The sequence below is a fragment of the Lindgomyces ingoldianus genome (genome assembly GCF_010093535.1).
Source record: "Lindgomyces ingoldianus strain ATCC 200398 unplaced genomic scaffold BDR25scaffold_19, whole genome shotgun sequence".
NCBI classification, from domain to species: domain Eukaryota; kingdom Fungi; phylum Ascomycota; class Dothideomycetes; order Pleosporales; family Lindgomycetaceae; genus Lindgomyces; species Lindgomyces ingoldianus.
In genome coordinates, this window is record NW_022985180.1 from 265,625 (window position 1) to 284,102 (window position 18,478).

Consider the following 18,478-nt stretch of genomic DNA (forward strand, 5'->3'; position numbering starts at 1 on the left):
CCTGAATAGAATTGGAACTTTGATGATAGCAAGGCCGCCAGTAAATACAGCCAGGAAGTAGTTTTCTTCGATTTGCAGGTGTGGAGAAGAAGAAATGGAGACAGATCCAAGGAAGGTTGCGAGGGACGACGGCTGTTTGTCACTAATAACGAATAAAGGGAGAGCTCTATTAGTGAGAACGTGTCGAGATAGCGGTGTCAGGTGACTTTCGATACATCGGGTATCGAGGTTGTGGTGAAAGAGCGCACCCAGATGAGGAAACTTGCTCAACTTTCATACACCGCCAATCCACCTCTGCCATGTTTGCGAGGATTGTGAAAGCTAGCAGGCGGGTAAGAAATGCAGCCTGAAGCTTCTGATCGTTGAAAGGAGAGGCTTAACTTACTCCAAAAAATTCTATGGAACATTGAGCGAAGGTAGCTTGTGCGGTTACACGTGTTGCTGAAACTGGGGAAAGGAGTGAATCGGAAATTATATTTTTCTCTCGAGGGCATCATGGAGACTGCAACATACAGAAAGCATGTTCCCGCCCATCGATATCCACGACTACGAAAATGGGAGATCAGAAATGACATAAATCATTTCAAAGAAATGCGACCTACCGTTCGAGTGTCAATAGTCAAGGTGGCTGAAGGTTGTGTGACGCACAGAGCTAGTCTCATGCAGCGACGGGTCGACGATTGCTCAATGGTCCCTAGCGGAAAGACTGCAGGAGCACCCTTGAGGCTGCCGTCGAGTTGAAAACAGAGTGTGAAAGACTTCTACCTGGCACTGTGAAATCCAATAGATACTGCAGATTAGTTGAGCTGAACGCCGCTGCATGTGTTTCCTTTCCGGGAACATTGCAGGAGAATCCGAGAGAAATCCGAGAGAAATAAATCCAATTGACATTCTCGCCAAGTTCTCCTAGTGAAGACTCTGTCATAGGAATCAACGTGCTGGGCCAAGCCAGAACGAAATATCTAGCTCTGCTGCCGGGCGACTTTCGCCTTGCTTGGCGGAAGAACCAGCTCAGCGTATACCGAATACTCGTTTTGAGTGCATTAGCAAGTGCAAATGATTGGCAGCCGGAATTGTTCCCGACCCGACGACAAACGCTCTCCACACTCGGAATCGAAGTCCCAAGTCCACGGAATCCAATACAAATGCTCGAATGATAGTGATCCGAACCGACTGCACCATTTGTCGCCAGGAATTCAGAGTGGTACGATGTTCCCCACTATGAGGACAGACCGGCACCAATAAGCAAAATGGCAATGCAAAGGAGCTGCACGAGTGGGGACTGGAGATGTTTTGGTTCAAAGAAGAGTGGGTTCCAGGGGCTGAGATGTTGCGGCACGGTTGAGGATTTTGCTGTGGTCCGCGGCGAGAGCGGATGCATGCTGGTGTTGGTGTTGGAAGTGAGCCTTTGTGGTGGGTGTCAGCTGTGTGACGGGATGGGAATGGCGCAAATGGTGCAGTGGGTAGGTCCACAGCATTATTGAGAGAGGAGATGAGATGTGGAAAGGGAATGGGGGAAGATATCCAAGGAGGGGCTAAGCTGTTGCATGTTGATGCACACGACAAGACATTACCAGGATTGGGGAATCACAACGCAGGAGGTCTCCTTCCGGCACCTTTTGGCGCGTGTTGCCACAACACGCGTTGACGCGCAGAACGAGGCAGACATTATGTTGTCTTGGATAGGTCCGGATTATGGAAGGAGGATTGCTTCTGCTGGGACCAAGGACGACTTTGTGGTTGACAGCTGTCGTTCAAGTTGCGGCTGCGGATATTGATTGCACATGGCGCACTGCAGCATCGCCGGTGCCGAGTCACTCCTGTGATGGGTTTGGTCAGTGCAGCGGGGCGTAAATACTCGCCCAGCCAGTCGTTGTTGGGAGCGCCGCAGCGACTGCTCATGCTAGGCTAATGGGTGGAAATTGAGGATTGATGGTGCGGGCGATCCAACGCGGCCGATGGCTTACTTTTGGACATCTTGGACGCGATGCAGAGGTCGAAACGGGATGGATCCGCGCGTCGCGGGCCGTCGTGGGGCGTCGTGGTCCCGCAGGGAGAAAGCAATTTGGGCATTCACCGCCAAGCCCATGGTCACACCCCCACGCCGAGCCCTGCATTCTTCAACCCTCGACTCCCGCGCAAAGAGGAGGAGCGCTCTGCCATCATAGCGCTCTCTGCTCCAGCGTAATCCGACTAAGCACAGTCGGAGAATTCCTTCTGCCCTTTCATCTACTCTGCGTCGAGCTTCGTTGAGCTTTTTTCGAGCTTTGTCGAGCTCTAACTGCCCCCACCACCACTCTTCATCCCGCACCTGCACCCGCACCCGCACCCTCAAAATGGCCGCCCGCCATTCTACCTGGACGCTGTCCTACCGCGAACGTGCCGCGCATCCATCCATTGGGCCCCTCGCCCAATACCTCCTCCGCCTCATCTCCATCAAGAAGACAAACTTGTGCCTCTCCGCCGACGTTGAGACCTCCGCGGAGCTCATTGCCCTCGCCGACGAGGTGGGCGACTCGATATGCATATTAAAGACTCACTGCGACATCGTCACCGACTGGACAGAGCGCACCGCCAAAGCACTACGCACCCTAGCCCAGAAAAAATACTTTGTGATATTCGAAGATCGTAAGTTTGCTGATATTGGAGGTACTGTCCAGAAACAGTACACCTCGGGCTACCACCGCATCGCAAACTGGGCCGAGATCACGAACGCACACATTCTCCCCGGCCCTGCCATCGTTACTGCCCTCCACCAAGCTGCCACCCAGACTATTCAGAAATACAACACTACCGTGCACACCGAGATCTCAGCCTCTCCTCCGCCCTCAATAGCTAATGGCGATGACGGTGACAACAACAACAACCACAACGGTGGCGACGACGACGGCGACGACAACGATGACCAGGTCGACAACGAGGTTGCTGTCGAATCACCCCCAGAGATGGAAGGTGCCGATGACAGACGCTTGAGCATCAAGCCCATGGACCGCAAGCATAGTGTCGTCAGCATCAGCACAACTATTTCCACGCGGACAGAGAGCATATCCCCGCGGCCACAGCCTGACTTCCACCCAGATGAGGTTTTTGCCCTCGACACCCCCACGCTTCTGTCCCGGCTTGGCGAGCCACCTTTCCTGCGCTCGCTCCTCCTACTTGCCGAAATGAGCTCCGCAGGCCACCTCTTGACACCCGAGTATTCGCGGAAGTGCGTAGACATCGCACGACAAAACCGCGAGTTCGTCATGGGTTTCATTGCTCAGCGGAGTCTCAACACCGAACCTGAGGACAACTTCTTGACCATGACTCCCGGATGCCAGTTGCCTCCGCCAGGCCAAGAGGGGAAGAAGCTAGGCGACGGATTGGGCCAGCAATACAACACACCGAAGAGCCTGATCTATGACAAGGGCTGCGACGTCATCATCGTCGGTCGCGGTATCGTGAACGCGCCGAATCGGCGAGCAGAGGCGGCGCGCTACCGCAGTGAGGGGTGGAAAGCATACGAGGAGCGGATTGGGGTTAAGAAGGGGTAGAGACTTCCCTCACCCTTATTCTTATCCCACGCACTTAGAGCCCAACCCATTGAACCTTAGAAACGGAGAGGCTTGCGCTGATTATGTGCAATCCTCAGGTTTCATTCAGCAGACTATGCGCTTTTGTCTCGCGCCCAAGGACATGCGACTCGCCCAATATCCCTCTCGTTACGTAAGATGAAGAACACCATCATGCAGTCGGAAAAGGAAAAGGAGAAGGAGAAGCAGAAGGAAAAGGAAAATGGTCAAGAAAAGGAAATTTTGCATTTTACGGCGTATGCGAATTGGCGTGGAATGATTTAGCACCATGTGGGGCTAGGCCTGGGCATTGGTAACGGGAACACGCCCGCCATGGAGAGCAGGTCATGTGCTCGAAAATCGGGCACAGTTGGCAATTAGGAGGGCCTTCGGGTAGTCTGGAGTTTTAGCCAGGGATCGATCGGGATGGTGGCGGGAGGAAATGTTGATGCATAGCTGGGTAGTTCTTGGCGTTTACTTTACCATAGTTCTAGCTTTCGAGTGTATATCAAGTTATAGCATGTTAGCGTATACCACGGAATACAACTAGAGTAGATTTAAGCTGTTAGGTATGAAGTAGTTCCATATCACAGAAACCGGAATTATTATTAGACAGATAATCCGATGCCCACTGATATCGCTCACTAGTAGGTATGTATATCTATACTCCTCTACCTGGGGAATCTGATATAATGGTGGGGTTAAGAATATCCTCAAAGAAACACTTATCCTCGCGCATGCATGCTTTTACTTCCCACAACACTCCGAACCAACCGCCCTCCCGGCCTTTTCAAACTGCTTGTCCTTCACCCCGTCTTCGCCTTCACAGGCGCCATCCCATACTGCCCAATGACCGCCATTCCTATGAAAGCCGCCAGACAACTGAACACCAATGCCACAATCCCCCTCGCCGTGAAACCCGCTGGAAGGGGGCTCGGACTCTTATTCTGGCCCGTTAGATCAAGTAGATTTTTCGTATTCCCTGCGGCATTGCCTTCACTGGGCGTGTTGCTATCCTTGCACGCTTGGAGGTGGTTGGCGGGGATTTTCCCGGCGAGTTGGGCTTGCAGGGTGAGAGGGTCTTCGATAATTGTGGCAACGAGGCCAGAGGCTACGTGCCATTCGATGTGGCAATGGAAGAGCCAGACACCGGGGTTGGTGGCTCGGAAGCGGAGGACAATGTGGCCGTTCGGTCGGACAAGGACTGTGTCACGCCGCATGGGAGTTGGTGGCATGGAGGAGTCGGAGATGTAGGCGCCGGCTTCGTCTTCGGAGCGAGATACTACTTGAAATTCGTGGCCGTGGAGATGGAAGGGGTGTCTGAATATCTGGTTAGGGAGCGGGAGAGAGATAGGGAGGTAGAATATGAATGCTTACTTTCCTGGATCATTATTATTTAGGATGATCTCGACGGTTTCATTGCCCTTTAGGAGGATTTGGTTGGTATTGCCGCCGTAGATGACGGGATTGGTGGCTTCAGATCCGCTTGTGAGGACTGTGTAAAGGGTTGGGACTTTGGCTCGGACGAAGGTAACATCGTTGAAGAAGGCACTGGGATGAGGTCAGTCGCGTGTCCTCCATAGAAGGTGATGGACTTACTAGTTTGCGCCATCCCCAAGATTATCCATCTTCATATCCAGAGTGACCGAATGATCCACCTTGTCAAGAATCCCCTGCTTATCCTCCGGGACGAGGGTGAAATCATCAAAAGGCTCAAAGGCATTGATTTCCTTGGCTGCAGGCTTCTCCTTCTTCTCATCATACACCAACCAGCCGGTCACATTTGGGTTGAGACCCGCTGGAACCACATCAAAGAGATCCTAGGCGTACGATCGTCAGCACTAATTCACGCTAAAAGTCTTGAGCATCTGCGCCGAGACGATGGCAAAGCTTGATACTAAGATGCAGATTCTTACCTGATCCATACTCCCCACAAACGCAAAGTTGGCGTCGGTACTGTTCTTCGCCGTGATGAGCACGCTGTAACGCTGGGCTGCTGTCATGTATAGCATGTTGGCTTCGGTCGGCTCGGTGTAGATGCCGTCGACTTCGACAATTTTCATCGTGTGACCTTCGAACCAGACGTACTGCGCCGCAAAAGCACCCATGTTCACCATCCGAACGAGGTAGGTTTTCCCAGGTTGAATGGAGACTGTAAGATTCTGCGTGTCGTTGACGAGGGCGGCATTGGGGACAGGCTCAGCGCCAGACGGGTTCCTGATGCTGATGAAGTCGGTAAGCAACGGGCCCATCATGCCATGGTACCAGTCAGAGAAGGATATGACAATTTCCTCGTCATAGAGATCTTTGTGAGGGGAGTCGGGGTCATGGACGATAAGTGGCGCACGTATGCCGTCTGGATATTGTCCCTTCGTGTGAGAGTGGTACCAGTAGGTCCCTGGTTGATCAATCTGTGTGTCAATTAGCACTCTTCGATGGGCTCCATACAACGCAATGGATCGATGCTTACCGTGAAATTGTACGTGAAGGAGCCTCCCGGAGGAATTGGACACTGTGTGACCTGAATTGGTCCATCCATGTGGTTGGTACCAAACTGAAATAACCCATGGAAGTGAAGGCTGGTCGTCTCGTTCCCAAGAGAATTTTTGACGTTGACAACGACACGATCCCCCTTGGTCGCAGTAATGGGAGGGAGCGGCCACTTGCCATTGACTCCAATCACCGGGCGATTATAGACGCCATCCGGATTTGCATAGACCCAGGAGACGTCAAAATCGTAGGTGACGGTGGCAGCGTACACTGCGGTCAAGAAGAAGGATATTGAAAGTAGAAAGCTGGACAGAGACATAGCCATGATAGTCACGACTAGGGAAATAATGAAATTCCCATTAACATAAGCAGGAAGAGGGAATCAGCAGCGCCGACCGGGTGAATTGCTCTCAAGATGTAACAGCAGCAGCGAGGTGTATGCGGGGCACCAGAAAGGGAAACTGATGGAAAAGATTAGATTGATAACGGAAACTGACGATGATCTGATAAATTAGCCACGCTTACCAAAAGCAACCACAAATCGTGGGAAAATCCGAGCTTCGGCAGCTTTATCTGATCAGCTGCTAATATGCCAAGCAGTTTTGAGAAGGTCGGCGACGTGAAAGGAAGGGTTCCCTGGAGTGTCCCTGTGGTGATTTGCCGCTTGGGTAAAACGGAAGCCGTGGTTGGAGCAATGGGGTGGGAGAATGCCAGTCTGAGCGACGGAAAAGGGTGCAGGGGCAATGCCGCTTGAACTCGGAGCGAAGGAAGTTTAGGCGAGGTTGGGAGGAATTGACGGCGGAAAAGCTGCACCACGCTCACGGGATGGCAATGGGCTTGTTTTATCAGATCAGACCATCTGATAACTTATGCGGCATTTTGTTGATGCTTTTGGGTTCATCTGCAGGCTAGCCAAATGAACGAGGTCCAGGACAGGCGAGCGCTAGAGCACCAGTGGTCGTGTGCGCAGGTCACACACAGGTCTTGAACGGGAGGGTTCTTGGCAAATACGATCGACTTTTTCAGTGTTCGAATTTTGTTCAGCACTGTGTAGAATGTAGGAGAGGACTCCGACCCTCGAGCAGACGATGATAGGTTCCGTGTTGCTGTTGTAGCCACGTGGATGCCGCACAGCATGTATCCGGGAGGAATGTCAATGTGAATCGTCGCTGGGGAGTTTATGTGCCATCAGCTGGCCCGCCGGGGCGCCAGATTTTCAGATGCCAGAAGCAATATCGATGGCTGCAGCCGAGAACTGCGATTCGTCTATGCGTCCCGAAATCGGCCCTGGATGCATGCATGATGCGGCACTTGTGGTGCGAGCAGTCATCTCACCTGCCGTCTGTCAATTCAGCAATTGTTATCTGATCCCCGCAACGGTCGCCTTTATCTGATCGCCCCTTTCCCACCACTGTCCTTCTGCATCAACCTTTGCCCGCTTGCCAAGACCCTTTGTAGTATCAGATCACGAGCTGCATGCTCGCCCTTGGAGTCTTCGGAAGATGCCTAACGTTTTCGCAGTCCCAGGTGAGACTTCCCATTACACACGCAGGCTGGTGTGTAGCGTTCCTCCTTCCAGAGTTGCTAACAACAGCAGTCTTTTTCATTTGTTTTCGAGAATGTCTAGAGACGAGCATCATTGTGTCTGTACTCTTGGCGTTCCTGAAGCAGTCGTTGGGGCCTGAGCATGATGCTGCAGTACGGAAAAGGCTGGTCAGGCAGGTGAGTGACCACGACCTACCTTCGATTGATCCATTCTGACCTAATTAGATTTGGCTTGGCGTTATATTGGGTCTATTCATATGTGTTGTCATCGGTGCTGGCCTAATTGGCGCCTTCTACAAGGCCGGGAAACAGGCCTTCGACGCGGCAGAGTTCTTATGGGAAGGTATTTTCGCCCTCATAGCGTCCATCATCATCACTTTGATGGGCGCCGCTCTGTTGCGCGTGAATAAGATGCAGGACAAGTGGCGCACCAAGATCGCCAAAGCCCTCGAGGACAAGGACTCGTCACCTTTGCCCTTAACTGGCCGCCTCAAGAGATGGTGCCAGAAATATGCGATGTTTCTGCTACCATTCGTTACCGTTCTGCGAGAGGGTATCGAAGCCGTGCTCTTCATTGGTGGTGTGGGGCTTGGGTTGCCCGCGACTTCCTTTCCCTTGGCAGTCATTTGCGGTCTGCTTGCTGGTGCGGTTATCGGTTACTTGATATATAAGTACGATGCACCCTTGTCGATAGGGAGCTCCGAAGCTGACCAGTCCCAGGGGAGGAAACCGTACCTCGTTGCAGATCTTTCTGATCATCTCAACTTGCTTCTTGTACCTCATCGCCGCCGGTCTGTTTTCCAAGGGCATCTGGGACTTCGAAGCACATGCCGTACGTACACCTCACGCGGGCATGGCAGATAAAGCTAACCGTTACAGTGGGGGAAGATTGCAGGCGAAGGTGCACTTGAAGCTGGCTCCGGGCCAGGCTCATACGATATCCGTAAAAGCGTCTGGCATGTAAACGTGAGTCTGATATCTACACATCCGACAGAATCCGTACTAAACGTTAGCCAGTGCTGCACCCCAGGATCCAAAGGCGACGGCGGCTGGGGGGTTTTTAACTCTCTTTTTGGTTGGCAAAATTCCGCCACTTATGGCTCTGTCATTTCATACAATCTATACTGGCTCGTCATCATCGCCGGCTTCCTTATGCTAGGATATAAGGAACGAAGCGGTCACTGGCCCCTTCAGAAGCCAGCTGCTGTTGCCGAAGACGTTCAAAGCCAGAGCGATGGGAGCAGTGGAGTGGGTGAGAAGAAGCAGGAGGGTGCGGCGACTTCGAACGTCCGCGAGATTCAGGCATGAGGGGGGTTTCGCAGGGGAAAGTGCATAAGATGAGAACAAGGTCCAGCAAGCATTCGACCAAGACTTAGAGCAGCGCCAGCAGTAGCTGAGGTCGGTAGTCAGACTCTTTGCCAGACTCTAGCATGTGGGGACGGATGAAGAAAAGCGGACTTGCCGTCATTCATACAAACTAATAGGAAGCATACCTTCGGATGGATACGAATAAAAACAAAACTCTTTTAATCTGCTGCACATAGCCTAGGAATCTAGAGGAATCTAGAGGAGATACTCAGGGGACTGTTTAGGGATTACTCAAGTGGAAAGTAGAGATCGTGATGATGTAATCGAAAGTGTGGTGTGTTTTCAGTTGGTGCAGGGCGTGGTGAAGCCGTTATTGGCTCTCTCTATTGGTCGGAAGGTGTGGCGGAGTGGCGTCGCTGAGGGAAGGCAGAATTCCTGACCTGGGGGCGACTGCGCCGCCACACCGCCTTCAACCTATTCTCCAACACAGCGTATCGCCTGCTACACTACTCGACATGGCTTGGCCATATCCGTGAACGAAAACGCCTCTTCCACACTTCTCTGACGCCGTTCTGCATTGCGAATATGCTGGAAGCGGAAGATCCGATGGACATCGCCCCTGGTGGGGACCTGATCCTCGAGGTCCGTCAGGATGAAGGAAGCGGCGCGTTTTCGTATCGCGTTGAGTCCAAGATGCTCCGGCAGAACTCGCGATATTTTGACAGTCTGCTGAGTGGCCGTTTCAGTGAGGGCCAACAACTGTCTGCAGCGCTTGAAGCTCTCAAGATAGACGGGCACCCCGAGATTGCACATGCTCCCGCAGATACCCTTCCTCGTATCCCTATTGTCAACGTTGGGAGGATATCTAAAGTGTCTACGATCCAGACTCTTACCGCAGATTTTCTTAGAGCTCTCCACGGGCACGACCTCGCTGTCACGAACCCTCCCGTAGCCAACCTAGCCAACCTCGCAGTTGTAGCCGATCGATTCGATGCCCATGCACATCTTGCAAGATACGTTCAACGGAAGAAATATCTGCATGCTATTGACGCCAAGACGAGAGGCAAACCTAGCACAGGCATGTCCGAGGAGAGGGTGCGGCAGAAGCTGCTGATCGGATTGCTGTTGGATCATCCACCATGGGTCACTCGGTACTCTAAGCAGCTCATGCTGCGCGATTCAGAGCAGTGGAAACCAGACTTTGAGGCGAACGACAAGACAGCTATGTGGTGGGACATGCCAGGTGCAGTGGAAGGTGCAGTGGCCGATCCACCTGGCGAAGCCAATATTGACGCGAGCAGACGAGATGATCCAGCGACGGGAGTATATCCTCGAAACCGTCAATTCCCTTCAGTCGCACTTTCTCAAACTCTACACTTCTGGGGAAAGGCAATGCAAGTTGGGCTATGACTCTTCGATTCAATGCGACTCCTTTCAGCTCGGGGAGATGGTTCGATTCTTCACCAAGCTGGGCACGCTTCGATTGCAGGGAACCATTTATGACCCTGCCGAACCCGATCATTACTCCGGGGATATCAACAGACTTTTGGAATCCCTCCGCCAATGCTCATCTTATCAGGTGGACCGAAACCATTCCCACTGTGGCCTGCGAGTTAGGCTTCTTCCTCTGCTCGACTTGATCCAAATTCACCTTAGCCTGGACACTGGAAGCTTAGATATCGGCATCTGTGGTGAATGTTGGAGTCGCAATAGGCCATCGTATGCCTGGTCGTTAGCAAAGCGACCGGTCTTGTGGACTCAGTCCAGGTCTTTGACCGGTAATCGCACCCTCGCTTCGCTGCCCAAAAAGAAAGTCCAGACAAGAGAGCATCAAGGAAGCCCGGGTAGCTGCCTCCCCAGGCATCTTATCGTAAGGGACATGTTCATGGCAGCCGAAAGAGATTGGACTGCTAGAGACGCCGACAGCATATTAGCGCCGACGACGGAGCCTAAATAGGAAAAATTGCACTGTCATATCTCTGTTAGGTGTAAGGAGAGTTAAGCGAATGCAAATTTGTGACATGAACTATGCAAGCATGTTATAGCAAGGGCGGAACTGAGGCTGACTCAAGGCCCCGATGAGAGGATGGGTCCAGGGTTGAGCTTTCTAGATAATGGTACCTGGAGCTGATTTGCAGCCTCCCCACGAGCGAGGCTGGTCTGTGCCTTACCATTCCTTTGGGGTCAGCCCCTCAACCCTACCGCTGAATGAAGGGAGGAATTCTACCTTTGGCCCCATAGACATTTGAAAAGACTCTGATATGTACAGTGGCCCTATGGCCTTTCCAATCCGATCCTGAATTAGACAAGTAAATCTGCCTCAATCTGCCTCAATCTGCCTCACAATGCCTTGAATGGCCATTGACCAGATCATTTGCACACTGAATGGAAAGGCATAATCAGAAGCAGCTGCTGAACATGGATCGAGAGTGGATCGCCATGGTAGCCCTTTGGCAGTGCTAACCGCTGTGCAGTAGTTCTTTTGCGGATGGAAGCGGTTTATCTAGCTCGGCAGCGGCAATGGCGACTAATCAACGTTTCTTCGACAGCGTCATTCGCCAACAAGGCGATCTTAAGGGAGCTCGTGATCGCTTGTGAAAGGCTATGGATGGGGCTGTGCACGGCTCCGCCACTACTCTTGGCACGCAAACTCCTTATTGAGATCACCGCGAGAAGCCCCCGTGAAGCGTTTGCGCCACGAGCCATATGCCTGTTCAGATGACACAGTACCTGTCTGAGCTCCTGTGTCTGAAAGCAGTCTGTGGCTGGTGTTTAGCAGAGGGCAGACCCAAGGCAGAAAGATGCCCCCTCGGCGAGCACCTCGCCCCAAGGCCAGGTAGTATAAATCATGAAGTCTAACCGCGGATGAATCGGCCTGTATGTCCTTGCGACTGTATAATAATCCGCTCAAATAAACTTTTCTTATCACGAGACTATTTGTGTTTGCTATTCTCAAGGCGATTTGCTCCTGCAGCTTACAATGTCTCTCACTACCCCAACACTTTTCAACCATCACAGTCCGCCCAGGGCTTCAGAACTTCGACACATTCCAGTCAGACAACCAAGCATGTTCGGCACGCTCAAGAAAGCGCTCTCACGAAGAGGGTCAAATCCACTTAGCTCCTCTAAGTCCGCAAATCTATCGCCGACTTCTCCAAGCGGCCATCTTGCCACCCCGCGCAGCAACAATCCCTTCAGTTCAAGATCTCCAGCTACTCGTCGACCAAGTCAGTATACGCTGCTTTTCGTTTTTATGGCCAAAATTGACGTTTTACAGATAGCAGCACGCCACTAAACGAACCCCCACCTGCCTATACAGCAGGCCCTGCTGCGCCGGCCAACCGTGAACCTCCAGTGACTTCCACAGTCGATGACCCATTCCATTTTCTCAGAACCTTCAACACCATCTTCCTTATCGATGACTCCGGTTCTATGGCCGGCCGTTCGTGGCGAGAGACAGGCAAGGCTCTGGAGCTCATCACCCCAATCTGCACCCAGCGCGACGCTGATGGTATTGACATCTACTTCCTGAATCACCCTGATTCGGATTACTATAAAAATGTCACGCTTCCGGGAACTGTGGTCGAGATCTTCCAAAATGTTCGACCCAGCGGCTCAACCCCAACTGGCCAGCGTCTCTACCAGATCCTTCGTCCATATCTTAACGAGTATGAAAAAGCTCGAGAGAACGAGAAGCCAAAACCCCTCAACATTATTGTTATCACTGATGGTGAGCCGTCCGACGATGTCGAGAGTCCCATCATCGAGGCTGCCGAGGAGCTTGATCAGTGGAAGGCACCAGCCTGGCAGGTCGGCATCCAATTCTTTCAAGTAGGCAAGGAGCCTGGTGCGCGTGAGCATCTCAAGCTACTCGATGACAAACTCCGAGAGTTTTCTGGCAATCCCAAGCTCAGGGATATTGTAGACACGGTACCATTCACCGGCAACGATCATGAGGAGCTCACTGCCGCCGGAATACTTAAGGCTGTGCTGGGTGCGGTAACCAGACGTCTAGACAGGAGATCGAAGGAGCTGCATCGGGCAAAAGATTATTCTTCTTCTTACGAGTAGAACGCCGCACTTCATCTCAACTAAGGCTTTCAACCCCGGGTAATAGGCTGTTCTACACTGTATCTCACTTCATCCTTTCCGATGAATTTCCCCTTTGCTTGTATCTACTAGGGCTATGGTTTGCGGGTTAGCTTTGGCGGACAACGTATGCTTTCACACGACGTAAAACGTATTCCAATTTCCTTCTGTTGAAAATTTGTTCAGCGGGCTGAGTAACCCAGGTTCTCTGCAAACTATACCGGAACTCACGTTCTAGTATATCTGCAAATCAAGAGCTAAAATTCAGCATCGCAGTAGAGAGTCAGGAAAGCAGCGGGTTCCGCTTGATTGTTTTTCACATAGTCATCACGCTCATACGGTCCACATAAATAGAGGAACCCTTATAGGTTGGCTTCGTACCTTTCGGCTTCAATTGATCTTCATTGCATCCAAAACTTTGCATTAAAGCCGGTGTCCTCTCTTAATTCGCTGTATTTCATACTGGAATAATATTCCTCAACACCGTGGAATGGCGTAATAAAGAGGGATCAGTAGCCAGTCAAGTACTGACAAGACTCCAGCTGAAAACGCCTCACAAGGCAGATTCTCAATCGTTTTATCTCCGTCGAGATCCGTTCTCAATTCTGTCCTCCCATTTCCCCTTTCTAATTTCCGGTACCCTCTCGGCAGTAATTGCATAAATTCTTTCTTAGGATTTCATGGTTTTTCGGGTTATCTTCCATAGAGGGGTTGGTGCCTCGTAAGGCAGACTGGAGACGCGCCAGCCGTATCATACTGATATTCCTTTTGCACCAATAACAAATAACCAAGCTTTTTGCCGGGGCTACTCTTACTATTAGGAGCACAGAGTCCCCAATTTGGCGTCAACCGGTGAATATGGCATGGCCGAAAGGATATGGATAGACCACGCCGGCGCTGACACTGCAGGTGGTCGACCACATCACATGCGCCTAGCGTCTCCTCGGATAGCACACCACTTGCAGCCACGAATGTCTAGTGGTGCGATATGGTGACAATGGTCATTCGAAACCTAGAAGGTATTGCATATGGTGAGAATGCCGCAATGAGTGCTTAGGACTGCAGAAGCAGAGAATTAGGCTTCTAGATTCTGCCTTGTACAAACTTTGAATAAAAATTCGCTACTACGCGTGAATGTAACGAAGGAAGAGGCGAAAACGCTGCAGCGCGTCGAATTTTCTGTTAGGCTGATCAATATGCATTGATACAATCGTGTCGCATGTGGCTTCTCGATCTTGAATTTCTTCTCCAAGGGCACTCTCCATATGTTGGGGTGGGGATTTTCCCAGTTGGACCACTACAGTCTAGCCGTCGCACTCCTCGATGGTTTCGATGGTCTGTTCAGACCTTCACCACTGCGTCTAGGTGAAAGAAATCTGGGAGACCACCAAAGCGTGCAGCGCTCCCCAACCGCCAAATCGTGCTCTCCATCTTTTACCACTAAAATTATTCAAGAACTTCTCATTCCGTACCCTGTATATTGAAAACAATTTTTAAAACCCTCTATAATAACTCAACTTGACGCCGGGATGGTTTGACGGGAAAGTCTACACCTTTCCAATGTTTCACACCATCTATCCGAGAAGGGAAATAACCCTTCCCTTCTTGAGTGCGCGAGTTCGAGTAGGTGTTGTTTGAGTGTAGGGTTCAATGACCGACAACAGAAAACCCTTCAAGGGTATATCTGGGCTCAATAACTGTTGAGTTTCTTTTTGCAAAATTTTCTTAACTATGTTTCATTATTACAAAGGATCTTTAAAGTTAGGGAAAAGTAATAGTCGAATGTAGGGGTTTTTTGGGCACTTTCTCTAGTGGTTGAACAAAGCGCAAACAGTGAAGGCGAGGGTAACTAAAATTGCAAACACTATATGTACCACAAATAAAAGATCCCTCGTGGGGACCCTTCCCCTGTTAATATTCCTGACGGCCAGCTTCACTAAGCTTAAAAGGTGCATAATGAATGTTAGGAGAAGAGTTCATATTTCTCCCCGGAGAAACGAAGTCTAGCAACCTAAGGGGCCCATTCACGAGCACATACATGGCCCCCCCCTCTACCGGTCAGGCAAAAAGTGGAGTTGGTGATACTGCGAAGTAAGCGTCAGCATTTCATATGTGCAGTCTGCCATGACTAAGATGAGCGCCCTCTCTGAGGATGAAACACTCTCCATAGGCTTGACGTGCTATGGGGGTTCTTCTCGCTTGAGGCAACCTATCCTACCGCATAGGTGTCTAGGTGTTACCACCACCATTATTAGACATTCCGAACATTAGTCGGCGTTGAATAGAGTGCTAAAGGGAAGGCGTCGTTGCACTGGGTCTCCATTCATGGATTTCCGTACCGAAGAGGTGGTCTTTATCTACGGCTTAAATGCTTGATGTAGCGCGGAAACCAATTAATGAGCAGACTGCGGTACCCGTGCTATTTGGGGCTGCTCGTCAGTCTCTGTACGCTCTTTTTGCCACTATACTGGGTGGATAGGCCCCGCTGGGGCTCAGCGAGTCCTGTCCCCAGCCGACAATAAACTGATTACAACCAGTTTGTCCGTAACTAATTTCCTCTGTGAGACGTGCATCTTGTGCCAGCGGGTTGACAGACCCCCTCAGACAGCCAGTTTTCTGTAAGCAAACTTCAGTGCATGGTCAGCACAATCACCGATTATCTTTGATATAGGTGGGCATCTCTGCGGGTTGCATCGGGACGGGACGGCTATGAATTAAAGGACCCTCCAGCTCTATAGTTTCTAGGCTTGCCAATGCAGATAGCTCTCATCTTTTTAGTGAACGGTAGGTATGGGGCCTGCGCCGAGAGTCTTGGGGTTATAAAGCCCAGCATCTGATTCTATACAGGGCCCATGTGTGTGGAGATCTACTGTCGAAAAAACCCCGCGGGTTACACAAGTGAAAGGCTAGAGCTCCGTACCACCCACTCCGCCACCACAACCAAAAAGGTACGAATAATCAACCAAGGGTCGATTCACGTGTAGGATAGTAACTATATATATGCCTTACAATAGTGAGTACGTGGCTGGACCATCCGATGACACGTTGTAATGCTCATGCAGAATGATATAGGAAGAACAGGTTAGCAGTGAGGCCGATCCCCAAGTTTTAGGGCGACAAAGTTAGATCTGACCTCCACAGCACGAAAATATTGAGCACAGCTTTGGGGTGGCTCTGGTATTGCTTGGAAAGTCCGAGAATGCACACCGTGTCGCTTCATCATCATGTGTGTGTGGCTGTATCTAGAAATGTCTGTATTTGACGGTCATGCCAACGCGCAGATGGCCGAAAAACAAGTTCACGCGGTCCAGATTGTCGGCCTCAGAAACATCGGCAAGGGCTCTAAGGTTGACTAACTCCGTCCGTCACCGGCAATCTAAACAGCTGCCTAAGTCTCGAGGACACCGTGAAGTCAGTACCTGTAAATGACAATCGAACTTAATAATCAGCGACAGGACTACATTCCTCCCCCTTCGTTCTGCCACGTCCGCATCACCCGAAATCAGGACCGACAATGGCATCAAAATCCGCAAGGAATCTCCAAGCTCAGCTTCCCGGAGAGGTTCGTCATATTTGCCGAAAGATTTTTTGGAGCCTCTCCCCACAAGACTATCCTAGAATTAACGTGGGGTTTTCTCGGTTCCTAATTCCTAGATCATGTCTGGAGATGCACCGGGACTCTGCTTATTCCCGCCCCTGCGTCTCTTTTGAAACCTTTGTATGAGACTCAATTAATTTTTGCGTTCGGTGCAATTCTAGGTCCTGCGGGGCTTGGAAAACTTCTCTCTTCTCATTCACCTCGCCCACCTCTTTCCAAGCCTCATGACTGACTTGTCATACTCTACCAGCACCTTCTATTGCGAAAGCCGTCATTTTCCACACGCGTATGAATCTAGGATTCGCCTTGACCTCCTCTTTAATGCTGTCGTATGCTTAATGTCGCTTGACATACCGTCGTCGAACTGGAATCTGCGGAAGCGTTTCCAAGGTCCACATTCCCCAAATTGGACATGTGCGCACGGTCCTCGTCTCTGCAGGATGCACCTAAAGCTCCGATGAATATCTATCTGGTGCAAAAATCGGTGGAATTCCTTGGCAACACAACGATTTTCCCTGCGCGCGTACAAACTCACATACAAACTGTGAATTTACTTATTTTATATAAGAATTATGCAACAACTATCTAATAATTGTTAGTAAAACTTAAGGCTATACAAATATGTGTAAAGGGGTATACTAACGCGTTTTTTAGAGTTATAGTTTTATGTTTTAAGCCTATAGCGTCTCTACAAGGCCTCTCACGCCCGCGCAGGCGCGTCGCGCTTCTAAGATCCCTAGAGAGCTTATAACTAAAGGCTGCAGCCTTAATCTACGCTGGAGAATTAAAATATATTGCTTTTTGCTGCTAGGCTAGCGTTACAACTCTATTGCTAGTCATGTTAGTGTGTTGCAGTTAGAGGTGTACGCAATTAAGCGCAACTTAAAGCTGCACAGCAGCACTTGCAAACTAAGTGATCTAAACGCTATACTTAGCCGCCTACGTAAAATAGGACCTAAAGATAAGTAAGCCTTATTTAATAAGCTCTATTAAAGCAGCTAGATGTATTATAACAAGATAGCTTACTAGTTATAGATAGAAAGAGGCGTTAAAGTACACTAGTTAATAGTTACTTAGCTACTTAATAATTACAGCTAGAGTAAGCAAGCGCTGCGTCCTATCTTTATACTTTGTAATAAAGAGCTTTATAAGAGCTATTGCTGCTGTATAAGGCAGTTTACTACTGCTAATCTAGTGTTTCTAGATAAGTCTATCTTTAGTAAGAAGACTAGTTAGCGGCACTACACCTACGCGCTAATAGGCTCCACAAACTGCTATATGTAGGACATTTAACAAGAGAAAACCTAGGCAGCCTTACCTGCGTTTACTATAAATAGGTACCTGCCTTGTACAGGCGTAAAAGAGGGCTATTTTAGCTATAAAGACTTTATAGATTAGATCTGCAAGTTGCTACTGCCTACCCTTTACATAGCGTACAGTAACAAGACTATAGTTGTAGTCCTTAACAACGTCTTAATTTATACAAACTAGGAGGTTGTAAGTAAGATTAAGCAAGCTAGCTATATTATTAGATATTTGCTGCTATACTTGCTAGACTATAACCTAATTAAGCTTACCTTTAGCGTCCTTAAAGCTTAGATTTGCAGGTACTATAGCTGCACACGTAGGTAATTTAACAACTTTAGCAACTTTCTAAGGGCAGCTATCTGCAAGAGTTAGTGTAATTAGTTTACAAAAAAGCACTTTAAGCACACTGCTAATAGCCTGTATAGGATAGAGAGCAAGGAGGCATTAATAGAGGCTAGGCACAAGATGTGGAGGTAGCAGTAGGGCAAGTAAGCAGTAGAGAGCATAAGGCAGAGAGAACAAGCGTTAATTATATAATAGGTATTATAGTATTAGTAACATAGTAACATTTTTCTAAAGCCTAACACCT

At 50.0% G+C, this 18,478-nt stretch overlaps 8 protein-coding genes across 8 annotated transcripts; 5 read left to right on the forward strand and 3 right to left on the reverse strand.

Moving 5' to 3' along the window:
- The first annotated feature begins 2,324 nt into the window (after nucleotides 1-2,324).
- Nucleotides 2,325-4,023, forward strand: BDR25DRAFT_304216 (orotidine-5'-phosphate decarboxylase). The gene has a single exon (XM_033690161.1). It carries the CDS (start codon nucleotides 2,337-2,339, stop codon nucleotides 3,531-3,533), a length of 1,197 nt encoding a protein of 398 aa, XP_033546612.1. The 5' UTR covers nucleotides 2,325-2,336; the 3' UTR covers nucleotides 3,534-4,023.
- Nucleotides 4,024-4,357: 334 nt separating this feature from the next.
- Nucleotides 4,358-6,366, reverse strand: BDR25DRAFT_227380 (iron transport multicopper oxidase FET3 precursor; the record flags this gene model as incomplete). The annotated part of the gene is made up of 5 exons (XM_033685245.1): nucleotides 4,358-4,871; nucleotides 4,929-5,102; nucleotides 5,151-5,371; nucleotides 5,468-5,962; nucleotides 6,022-6,366. 5 exons carry the CDS (start codon nucleotides 6,364-6,366, stop codon nucleotides 4,358-4,360), a joined length of 1,749 nt encoding a protein of 582 aa, XP_033546613.1.
- A 1,054-nt stretch (nucleotides 6,367-7,420) lies between these two features.
- Nucleotides 7,421-9,165, forward strand: BDR25DRAFT_304218 (plasma membrane iron permease). Its single transcript, XM_033690162.1, has 6 exons — nucleotides 7,421-7,568; nucleotides 7,639-7,763; nucleotides 7,812-8,257; nucleotides 8,307-8,418; nucleotides 8,466-8,552; nucleotides 8,604-9,165. Exons 1-6 carry the CDS (start codon nucleotides 7,544-7,546, stop codon nucleotides 8,892-8,894), a joined length of 1,086 nt encoding a protein of 361 aa, XP_033546614.1. The 5' UTR covers nucleotides 7,421-7,543; the 3' UTR covers nucleotides 8,895-9,165.
- Nucleotides 9,166-9,372: 207 nt separating this feature from the next.
- BDR25DRAFT_263143 (uncharacterized protein) lies at nucleotides 9,373-11,108 on the forward strand. Its single transcript, XM_033686804.1, has 2 exons — nucleotides 9,373-10,149; nucleotides 10,196-11,108. Exons 1-2 carry the CDS (start codon nucleotides 9,480-9,482, stop codon nucleotides 10,849-10,851), a joined length of 1,326 nt encoding a protein of 441 aa, XP_033546615.1. The 5' UTR covers nucleotides 9,373-9,479; the 3' UTR covers nucleotides 10,852-11,108.
- Nucleotides 10,934-11,744, reverse strand: BDR25DRAFT_356026 (uncharacterized protein; the record flags this gene model as incomplete). The annotated part of the gene is made up of 6 exons (XM_033695561.1): nucleotides 10,934-11,033; nucleotides 11,066-11,175; nucleotides 11,239-11,397; nucleotides 11,442-11,508; nucleotides 11,540-11,653; nucleotides 11,683-11,744. The coding sequence occupies 6 exons, from the start codon at nucleotides 11,742-11,744 to the stop codon at nucleotides 10,934-10,936; spliced, it is 612 nt and encodes a 203-aa protein (XP_033546616.1).
- Nucleotides 11,745-11,961: 217 nt separating this feature from the next.
- Nucleotides 11,962-12,965, forward strand: BDR25DRAFT_325952 (uncharacterized protein; the record flags this gene model as incomplete). Its single annotated transcript, XM_033692243.1, has 2 exons — nucleotides 11,962-12,121; nucleotides 12,172-12,965. 2 exons carry the CDS (start codon nucleotides 11,962-11,964, stop codon nucleotides 12,963-12,965), a joined length of 954 nt encoding a protein of 317 aa, XP_033546617.1.
- A 29-nt stretch (nucleotides 12,966-12,994) lies between these two features.
- Nucleotides 12,995-16,206, reverse strand: BDR25DRAFT_356028 (uncharacterized protein; the record flags this gene model as incomplete). Its single annotated transcript, XM_033695562.1, has 22 exons — nucleotides 12,995-13,069; nucleotides 13,108-13,198; nucleotides 13,304-13,399; nucleotides 13,468-13,588; nucleotides 13,624-13,797; nucleotides 13,834-13,886; nucleotides 13,910-13,995; nucleotides 14,089-14,242; nucleotides 14,301-14,320; nucleotides 14,369-14,440; nucleotides 14,502-14,587; nucleotides 14,639-14,680; nucleotides 14,909-14,994; nucleotides 15,039-15,163; nucleotides 15,250-15,272; nucleotides 15,345-15,402; nucleotides 15,447-15,582; nucleotides 15,612-15,664; nucleotides 15,767-15,822; nucleotides 15,854-15,909; nucleotides 15,993-16,036; nucleotides 16,117-16,206. 22 exons carry the CDS (start codon nucleotides 16,204-16,206, stop codon nucleotides 12,995-12,997), a joined length of 1,797 nt encoding a protein of 598 aa, XP_033546618.1.
- Nucleotides 16,207-16,231: 25 nt separating this feature from the next.
- BDR25DRAFT_356029 (uncharacterized protein) lies at nucleotides 16,232-17,312 on the forward strand (the record flags this gene model as incomplete). The annotated part of the gene is made up of 7 exons (XM_033695563.1): nucleotides 16,232-16,330; nucleotides 16,368-16,394; nucleotides 16,433-16,608; nucleotides 16,638-16,701; nucleotides 16,743-16,995; nucleotides 17,034-17,125; nucleotides 17,277-17,312. 7 exons carry the CDS (start codon nucleotides 16,232-16,234, stop codon nucleotides 17,310-17,312), a joined length of 747 nt encoding a protein of 248 aa, XP_033546619.1.
- Between the last annotated feature and the right edge of the window lie 1,166 nt (nucleotides 17,313-18,478).

What these genes read in the sequence shown, in the direction of transcription:
- BDR25DRAFT_304218 (XM_033690162.1), top strand. Translation starts at nt 7,544, where the DNA reads ATGCCTAACGTTTTCGCAGTCCCAG. An exon ending in TAACGTTTTCGCAGTCCCAG is followed by an intron (nt 7,569 to 7,638) that starts GTGAGACTTCCC and finishes TAACAACAGCAG; the next exon opens with TCTTTTTCATTTGTTTTCGA. An exon ending in AAAGCGTCTGGCATGTAAAC is followed by an intron (nt 8,553 to 8,603) that starts GTGAGTCTGATA and finishes AACGTTAGCCAG; the next exon opens with TGCTGCACCCCAGGATCCAA.
- BDR25DRAFT_304216 (XM_033690161.1), top strand. Translation starts at nt 2,337, where the DNA reads ATGGCCGCCCGCCATTCTACCTGGACGCTGTCCTACCGCGAACGTGCC.
- BDR25DRAFT_263143 (XM_033686804.1), top strand. Translation starts at nt 9,480, where the DNA reads ATGCTGGAAGCGGAAGATCCGATGGACATCGCCCCTGGTGGGGACCTG. An exon ending in CATGCCAGGTGCAGTGGAAG is followed by an intron (nt 10,150 to 10,195) that starts GTGCAGTGGCCG and finishes TGACGCGAGCAG; the next exon opens with ACGAGATGATCCAGCGACGG.